Source organism: Sinocyclocheilus anshuiensis, unplaced genomic scaffold (assembly GCF_001515605.1).
Source record: "Sinocyclocheilus anshuiensis isolate Anshui unplaced genomic scaffold, SAMN03320099.WGS_v1.1 scaffold3077, whole genome shotgun sequence".
Classification (NCBI taxonomy): domain Eukaryota; kingdom Metazoa; phylum Chordata; class Actinopteri; order Cypriniformes; family Cyprinidae; genus Sinocyclocheilus; species Sinocyclocheilus anshuiensis.
The window spans coordinates 398,185-408,232 of NW_015554865.1; the positions used below are offsets into that span (position 1 = coordinate 398,185).

The window sequence follows — 10,048 nt, forward strand, 5'->3', positions numbered from 1 at the left end:
GAGTACATGTAAACATCTATTATGTGAAATTGCTTATTCAGGACAGTATTAAATAAACAATAACATGCAATTTTAACATGCAATCCCTCTTATTTTGTTAAAATTAACATTTTGCAATTCTGCATGTACATTTATGAGCACAACTGTTTATATATGTGAGCCTGGAGCACAAAAGCAGTCATAAGTAGCAGGGGTATATTTGCAGCAATAGCTAAAAATACATTGTATGGGTCAAAATTATTGATTTTTCTTTTATGCCAAAAATCATTAGCATATTAAGTAAAGATCATGTTCCATTAAGTTATTTTGCAAATTTCCTACTATAAATATATAAAAACGTAATTTTTGATTAGTAATATGCATTGCTAAGAACTTCATTTGGACAACTTTAAAGGCAAACTTTAAACTTTTTGCACCCTCAGATTCCAGATTTTCAAATAGTTGTATCTCGGCCAAATATTGTCCTATCCTAACAAACCATACATCAATGGAAAGCATATTTATTCAGCTTTCAGATGATGTATAAATCTTAATTTCGAAACATTTACCCTTATGACTGGTTTTGTGGTCCAGGGTCACATATATAGCTAATTAGCTAATGTCAAAATACTTTATTAATACTTTATTAAGCTAAAAACATACAACAAGCACAAATTCAAGACCCTTAAAGCTATGCCACAATTGGGTTGCAAATTTACTCTAATTTGTGGAAAGTGCCATAGAGCTTGTTCAGTGGCCAGACTTGAATTCTGTGGATCTGTTTGACAATAACTGTGCTATATTAAATAGACTGATGACTTGAGTGCAAACAGGGCACACCTGCTTTATCATAAAGGATGTGTGATCTCTGAAGTCCTTCTTTAATGTGCTGCTCACGCACTGTTATTGGCTGCGGGCCGGCGTGGGGTTTGGATGAAGCGGTGCGCACCTGCGCCACACACGCCTGTACCGCCAGCTGCAGACCGTTGAGAGCGGCTCGAGCGTCTCCGTCACACAGGTGCGCCACCGTGTCCAGCGCCTTCTGCTCGATACACACCTGAGATCTGAACACAGACGGCACACAGAGCTCAGGCCTGCTCAACACACCAGAGTGTCTTATGTTAAGAAATACACAAAATAATCAAGAAATGTACAATATAATTAAACTATATTTGTCATGACAGCTCTTGGAGGGATTGGCATGGTAATGCACATGACAATGTTAATGTATTTGGTCTTGGCGGAACAGATCTGCTATGCTGCTGCTGCGGCAGAGCAAGTGCCGAGACTTGCTACTGCCAATACATCCACAACATGCTGCTGTGAGCATGTAAGAAATATTACTGAAAATATAACATACATGAAATATCCCCATATAGCATGCATGAATCACCTCGTAGCAGATCTATACAGGTGGAGCTGGGGAAGGTGGAGGGTTTCTGAAGCAAGCTACAACTGCTACGGCAAGCACTAGTCATATATTTGAATGTTGAGCAGCGAGCTCATTGGCTACCGATACAGGAGAGAACCAATCAGCTGTGCCATGTGATAATGATGTCATTAGGTCAGATTGAGTTAGACCTATCGGACTGCGCCATCTAGAGTTTCATGCCAGAACTCTAAATAAACTCTCAGAAATGTATTATTTTACATACATTAAAGTAAGACTGCACAATAATGGCTAATCAAGATTACTTTGCTCAAAAATTTAAATCACACTTATTAATGATGATTATTATTTTTATTTTTTTTTTCTCATACACTGCATCAGGACTTTTGCACTTTCACGAGCACAAATCAAGAGAATGTCAAATCGCATGGTTTGCTCGCAGATATAGTCGCAGCAAAACGGTAAAGCTCAAGCTGTGCAGAGTTTTTGGAAGTGCAGTTTCTTTAAATCTCTTACTCGACAGCAGCTTGGCTCTTGTGACTGATGGACAGACATGAGTTGTTCAGAATACTCCTCAATTACATACGACAAAGACACATGTTTTAGAGACGTGTTGAGTGAAGTTACGCTGTTTCAAATCCTGGTGCATCAAAAGGCTAGAAAACAACCATTCATATGTTAAACTGGGTTGCAGTGCTGGGTAGATTACTTACAAAGTGTAGCCCAAAGTAGTCTTGTCAAAAGACCCGGTACTTCGGTACTAAAAAAAAATGAAAACATTACGGTACCAGGTTTTTTTAAGTACCATTGGTACCAAGTACCCGGTCAACCCGGTTCTTTTGCAGATGCGTTCTCTTCATAAAAGCAGAGACGTGGCGACCTCAAAACGAGGAAACACATCTAGAGGTCTGCTACCCGACCCGAGCCCGACGGGTCCCGAAATACTTTCGGGTTTCGGGTCGGGTTCGGGTTAATGTTTAATGATACCGAACACTGAAATGTTGGTACCGTGACAACACTAGCTCAAAGTGTTACTAATTGCAGATTACATGATGAAAGCTGCGGTAATGTAATCTAGGCTATTTATTTAAGGTACTGTATTCTGACTATGTTTTAGATTACTTTTTATCTATCTTGTTTTAAACTTACCATTAAACATGCCATACTTATATAAAAAAGCAAAGGGAAGCAAAATATGTTTTATATCAACATCATATTAAATGCATTAAACATTACATTAAACCAGAGTTTCCCAAACTGGGCTTAATGTAAGAACTGCAGTGGGTTTGTGAGTTGATAAAAAGCTAATAATTAATTAAATCATAAACATGTAAAATAAATTATTTAAACACTTAAACACTAAAAATAGAAATGTTTAATTTGTTAACCTGCATGTCAGTGTGACCATTAAGCGTCACTGAACTGTAAATATGCAACTGTGTTGTTAAATTATTGAATTATGAACGTCCTCAGAGATATTTCAAGTAAATATTTTAAGTCAAAAGGGTTCGGCTGACAAAAATGTTTGGGAATCCCTGCATTACATCAAACACTGATTGAGTGAATACATGACACTTGATTCATTTTAGTAAGTTGTTATTTCTTTAAACATACCTTCTGATGTTTATTCGTGTTCATTTCGTGCTATAACTAGTAGTAAAGATGAAGAGATGTTCGCTTCATGTGCCGCTTGAACTACGGAGCTATAGCAATCTATAACATCACATTAAACAGCAGCGAAGCGGTATTTATTCTTTGAATTTTGTAATGCAATTGACAGAATTTAAAAGCTGAGACTTCGTTTCATATCAGAAGTAACAGAACACAAAGCTTATTGTGATTTATTGGATGTGATGCACGATACAAATAATTTTTGGTGACGTTTTGTTCAAGCATCAGCTGAAAACTGTCTTATTTTATTCTCTTGAGTAAGTCACAGGCTGTTCTTCAGACTGAGAAAACTCATAAAACGAGAGCGTTCGGTTCAGCGAAACTCAACACGTTTGTTTTTACAGGACTCCTGAGGGCCCTAAAACCTGATCTGCAGCACTTCACAGCTGGTCGACTCGAGGCCGGGCTGAGAGACAACCGTCTGTCCTACTTACCAATCCAAACCACTAATAAATCATCAAAATGAGGCAGTGAAGTCAGAGGATGGGCCGTCTCAGGCCCGCCGAGATAACAAGGGCATGACTGACACTTACTCTGAGCAGATCTCTGAAGCGTCCCGCTCCACCGCATCCCCGTTCAACACCTGCAGTCCCAGAAAGTCTATAGCCCGGCGCAGGATCAAGCCCATCGCTTCCACAGACAGCCGTTCCAGAACCAGAACCCTGCAGCGGCTCAGTAGCGCGCTGTTGACCTGGAAGGACGGGTTCTCTGTGGTGGCGCCAATAAGAGTGATCGTCCCGCACTCCACGTGAGGCAAGAAGGTGTCCTGAGACGAGAACAGAGGGGACATGGGAGGACAAGAGAAGATACCTTACACTCCAACAGTGCAGAAATATCAAAGGTGGGTCCGTTCTACAGTAAAGATGACAGTGTCTTGGAAAAGCAAAATGTGACCCTGGAGCACAAAACCAGTCATAAGGGTCAATTGAGATTTATACATCATCTGAAAGCTGAATAAATAAGCGTTCAATTGATGTATGGTTTGTTAGGATCGGATATATTTATCCAACAATTTTGACCCATACAATGTATTGTTGGCTATTGCTACAAATATACCCCAGAGACTTAAGACTGCTTTTGTGCTCCAGGGTCACAAATAGGTTAAATGAATAAAGCAGAACTCAACTTTGCACAATCATTAGGTGAGTTTCCAGCGAATTTTCCGGCTTTAAGTAGCTTGTCTTTTTTTGACTAAGACACATTAGGTAAATATATATTTCATTTCATGTATGCATTTCATTAATTTAATTTCTTGTGTTTATTAAGCACCGATAAACACAACAGCGGTTGACCATAGTGCTGTACAAATAAAATAAAAACCAGAAAAAATAATAACATCAGTAAAATTAAAAGACAACTTATCATACAAGGTTTAAAAATCCAAGGTAAGAAAATAAGATTTCAATTTAGTTCTAAACTCAATGACAGAATTTGAACCTTTCACTGATAAAGTAAGGTTCATATGAATGCAGAATTAAACTTTAACTGAAATTGAATCACATTGTGAATCAAATGGTTCTGAATTAGCAAAAATCAATGGTGAAACAAATAAAAAAAAAAACCTTTGAATCATGAATTGTATTGATTTGTGGTCTACTCAAAGATTCACACCAGTGTTGGATGAAGTACACAAAGTACTTGAGTAAAAGTACAGATACACTAATAAATTATTACTCCATTGAAAGCATTAAGTTCTACTTTTCAATTTTACTTGAGTAAAAGTACAAAAGTATTTCATTTTTATGTACTTACGTATTAAAAATAAAAAGTACTTATCAATGAATTTTTATTTTGTAAACTTTAACATATATTTTAAACTTTAACAATTTTTTATTTAGTAATTTTATATTGCATATTTTATATAATCAAAATACCTGAAAATGGCCTGTCAAAACATTAAATATATTAAAATATCACTTTAGGTTACTGATACTTGTGTGCAAACAAGTGGGGAAAAAAATCAGTTCAAAATAATAAGGAACAACATGTTTTTAAGAAATGTAGTGACGTAATATGTACAATAGTATGTTTTGGAATGTAGTGAGGTAAAAGTTTCTCAAAATAAAAATACTCCAATAAAGTACAGATACTTGAAGATTCACACCTCTATTACTGACAACAGGCAATGGACCTTTTTTTTTTTGCACATTTATCATGCATTTGACAGATTTAATGAATATCAGAATACAAAAAAAAAAAGCTTTTTTTAATTTTTATGAATGTTATACTTTAACTTTAGCCCCGCTGGTAAATTAAACATCTGTACTGATGTGTGAGCTAAAAAGCAATCAAAAGTGGCCTCATGTTAGTCAGGGTAGTTGATTTGAAGAACTAATAAATGCATCAAATAATAATAAGTTATGTGTATATTCGTTATGGCTGAGTGATGCAGATGGAGCACAAACTAATTGTCATCTTTCTGTTGACCTTATTTTAATACCACATATTTTCTGTCTAATAGTTTCCATCTTTAGAGCTGCAAAGCCATTATTGGCCACCACACAATAAAGGGGCGCAGTGAAGTCCAGTATACATATAAGTCTCTCTGTTTATTCGAAATGTGTTCAGGTTCTTTGAATCCAGGCTAAATAGGAAAGCATGAGGAGGGAATCCCTTTGGCTGGTATATTGTCTGCTTCATTTTGAATATAATTATGGATGTATTTAAAGCCACTGACGCTGTGGTTGAGGATAAACTGTCTTGACTGTCAGGCATACACAAATAAACACGCTTCCAGAGTGATCCTGCGCCCGCTGTACCTACACCAGACATCTTACTACATTAATGCCCACCTGTTGACATACAGTGCTACCAAAATGTATTTGGAGACACAAGTCAAATGTAAAAAGTCTGAATTTCAAATCAAGTTTCTGCATCTGAAATGCTATAGGATCTTTTTTCCACTTTTCATAATTTTTGTCTTCGAATCAGCCATTTTTAATGATTTTTTTAAAAGTCTGTTCTTCTCACATCCACACAGGTGTCATAGCAGACAATCATATTGACTATCAAGATGTTTCACAAACATTATGGGGTCACGGTACTAGTGCTCTATGATTTCCATGATGCAGAAAACATGGACGGAATCACAGAATCCAGAAATAAAAACGGAATTTTCTGCAGAATGTCACGGAATTTGCCAAAGTTTGCATTAAAGGGGTCATATGATGCTTTTTTAAAGATAATTATTTTGTGTATTTGGTGTAACAGAATATGTTGACATGCTTTAATGTTCAAAAAACACATTATTTTTCAAATACTGTACATTATTGTAGGTCCTCGAAAGGAAAACTTGAAATCGCATCGTATGACCCCTTTAATAAATCAAAAGTAGGTCTGTACACTTAAATCTCTGTCTCTCTTAAAATATCTGTGTGTGTGAGAGTGTGTTTGTGTGTGTGAGAGTGTGTGTGTGTGTGTGTGTGTGAGTGTGTGTGTGTGTGGCAAAGATATTGTGTTTTACCTATTTACGCTTGTGTGACGCTTGCTGTGTTTTCAGACATAAATACATGAACAACATCTTAATTTTTATGGCAACCCATCAAAATAAAAGTTGAAGAAATTGTGACAGAAACATATTACAATTGTACGGTAGAATGTTAATATAATAACACTAATACTACAATTATGAAAACATACTAAAACACATTTTTTCCTCCATGTTTTAATTTTAAAATTAAGTTGTTGTGCAGAAATTTGTTTGCCAAAATATAAAATGGTTTGTTTAATGTTTGTTTGATTAAAAGATCAATTACATTTATATTTTATACCTTCATTTGAATACCAAAATAAATAAATAAAATAGACAACACAGAATTTCTGGGGGTGAGTAAATAAATAAATAAATAAATAAATAAAGTTGTTATTATAAATTTAATTAATAGACAAAAAAAAAATAAAATAAACCAAGTTGTTATTATGCATTTAATTAATGACAAAAATAAATAAATAAAGTTATTATGCATTTAATTAATAGACAAAAATAAATAAATAAATAAATAAAAGTTGTTATGCATTTAATTAATAGACAAAAATAAATAAATAAAGTTGTTATTATGCATTTAATTAATAGACAATAAATAAAAAAATAAAAAATAAATAAAATCAAACAGATTTCATAGGGCTCTACTGTACCTGTAATGTAATGTAACTGACCTGCTGGGATTTGTTAAAGCGATGTATCTCATCGATGAACAGAATGGTCTTTCTCTTAAACAGACGGAGCTCATTCTGGGCCTGTTTGATGACCTCTCGCACGTCGCTGGTGGACGCACTGGTGGCGGAGAGCGTCACGAAACGTCCTGTGCCTTTCTTCTTAATCGAACTGGCGATAATATGGGCCAAAGTGGTCTGTAAACAACACGCAGACAAACAATGAGATGCTGATATTAATTATGCTGACATGATGGTTTTTTAACATTTTCTCTGACTTGTAGGCTCAACTGAAATCGTGAGAACGACAAAATTTGACACAAACTCCTTAAGAAAGGAACAGACACCCAACATTTGCTCTGCTCTGCTGTAAATCCATGTGACGATCTATAAAACACCAACACAAATAAGTGAAACCAGACACTTGACATAGGAAGGTCTGTTTCTGAATCTGCCAAGTCGGCTCGTCCACCACGTCTCCTCTGTTTCATTATGATGAGCTACGAACACAGCACAAACTGCACTATCCACTACAGCAATCAAACATAAGCTTCTCGTCTGAAAACATCTGCCATACAAACACTGAAGGCAAGATGATAACCTGGTGAATGTGAAAACAACAGCACATTCATGTTCACTAAATGACCCTCAGGGACTATTATTCTAGCACATGCACCTGTCAACCGCTAATCTGAGCCTTTCACACGGCTTAACGAGTCACTTTAGGATTGGGAAGACTTCCCACTATGCAACTTCTCAATTATTATTATGCAGCAAGCATGTAACATTTTGGAGAAATAATAAGAAATGCAAATTTAGTGTGGACGGAAGGCCTAATTTTTTTTTTTTAAGAAATTAAAATATTAGAGATTTAAACATTTAGTTCACCCCAAAATTAAAACTCTGCCACCATTTACTCAGGCTGCTCCTAAACCTGTAAGACACGAAATAATTGTGAAAAATGGCTTTCAAAAAAAAAAAAAAATAAAGTTGTATTTTGTGTTCTGCAGATACAAAATAAACCCATACAGTTTTGGAAAGACATCACAGTGTGTAATAAATGGTTAACTTTGGGTAAACTATCCCATAGTATATTTTCAAGCTATCAAAATTGATTTTTGAGGATTTTATAGGTCAAAAACTTGTGAAAATGTGGGGGGAAAAAAATAAAAAATCTAAATTCAAGTAAACAAGCAGTATACTACACAAATGTATTAATTCTAAACCTGGAGTCTCTGGGACCACATTTCAAGACTTTTGAAACATATTATCAAGTTGAGATCTTGTTTATAACATGTTTTCTTTAAGAGATACTGGGTCAAAGAAAAGACGTCCACATCAAATTCAATTTACAAAAGTGGTTTTATATACATGAGTCTACAAGTGTCTACTTTAATGTTTCACATAACTTTTGCTAAAACTAAATTAAGTGAAATAATGCTCCATCGTCATTCAGAGCAACAGATATATTTATGCAAAAATGAAACGAACTTCTTCAGACCCGTGCTTATTAAAATATTAAAATAATGCAATTACACCTAATTTTATGATATGTGGCCCTGGAGCACAAGAGCAGTCTTAAGTCGCTGGGGTATATTTGTAGCAATAGCCAACAATACATTGTATGGGTCAAAATTATAGATTTTTCTTTTATGCCAAAAATCATTAGGATATTAAGTAAAGAGCATGCCCCATGAAGATATTTAGTAAATTTCCTACCGTAAATATATCAAAACTTAATTTTTTGATTAGTAATATGAATAGCAAATAACTTAATTTGAACAACTTTAAAGATGATTTTCTCAATATTTAAATTTTTTTGCAACCTCAGATTCCAGATTTTCAAATAGTTGTATCTCAGCCGAATATTATCCGATCCTAACAAACCATACATCAATGGAAAGCTTATTTATTCAACTTTCAGATGATGTATACATCTCAATTTCCAAAAATGGACCCTTATCACAGGTTTTGTGCTCCTGGGTCACAAATATTAGAAATGATTAAAAACGTCTTGCTGATAAATGTGTGCAACCTAGTGGCTTGAAGGATAGCGGATCAATTAATTACTAATGATTCTAGTTCTAAATATGCCTGACAAGAGTTTTTGGTATAAAGTATCATAACACTTAATGGCATTTTAGACAATGCATTAACTTTTTATTGCTTTGATGCTTGGAAACCCCTTTTATCTTTCACCCAACTACACGAGTTTGATCACAGAAGGCCTGAAGGTATATCTGGTGCAAAAGAGTGAACCAGCTACAAACCAGAGACCTTTCCACAGCCTGGTGGCCCCCAGAGAATGAGAGAGGGGACCTCCTGTGACTGCAGCAGGGATCTGAGCAGGGTCTGCTCTCCGATCAGCTTGTTCTGGCCGAAATACTCCTCCAGAGTGCTGGGTCTCAAGACTTCTGCCAAGGGTTTGTCATTATTCAGCTTTAACGCTCTTGGTGAGGATGCGCCAGGTGCATCCGGGCACTCGGGTGTCCCCGTCACTCTCAGACCTGGACCAGAGCTTTCTGATTCGGTCCTGTGTTTCTGATCGCTCGCTTTGGGTCTGCTTTGAAACACGGAGAACACTGCAGCAGCTGGATGGGTGTCAGGGGTGTCAGTGCGGGCCTTTTTGGACGGAGGTCCTGAAGGTTCCTCTCGAGCTGCTGTGTGATGATGAACATCAGCGCTCTGTAAACACTCGTCCAAGTGCGCGTTAATGCTGTCAGGATCAAAGTCACCGGCGCAAACCGGACACTTTACGGAAACACTCTCTGACACTTTCTCGGCCATTGACGCGCTGTTTATTCACGAAGCTCTCATTGACATGTATCCACATGTAGTAAAAGCGCTCTCTTCCGA

General features: G+C 36.2%; 1 protein-coding gene across 1 annotated transcript in view; it reads right to left on the bottom strand.

Moving 5' to 3' along the window:
- Positions 1-10,041, bottom strand: part of wrnip1 (WRN helicase interacting protein 1) — a 14,645-nt gene extending 4,604 nt beyond the window's left edge. Inside the window, exons 1-4 of the mRNA XM_016464474.1 lie at positions 9,470-10,041; positions 7,196-7,390; positions 3,574-3,806; positions 820-1,043 (exon numbers count right to left, since the gene is read on the bottom strand). Of these exons, the coding sequence (XP_016319960.1) occupies positions 820-1,043; positions 3,574-3,806; positions 7,196-7,390; positions 9,470-9,979 (1,162 nt within the window). The 5' untranslated portion in view covers positions 9,980-10,041. The remainder of the gene's footprint in view (positions 1-819; positions 1,044-3,573; positions 3,807-7,195; positions 7,391-9,469) is intronic.
- Positions 10,042-10,048: the final 7 nt, after the last annotated feature.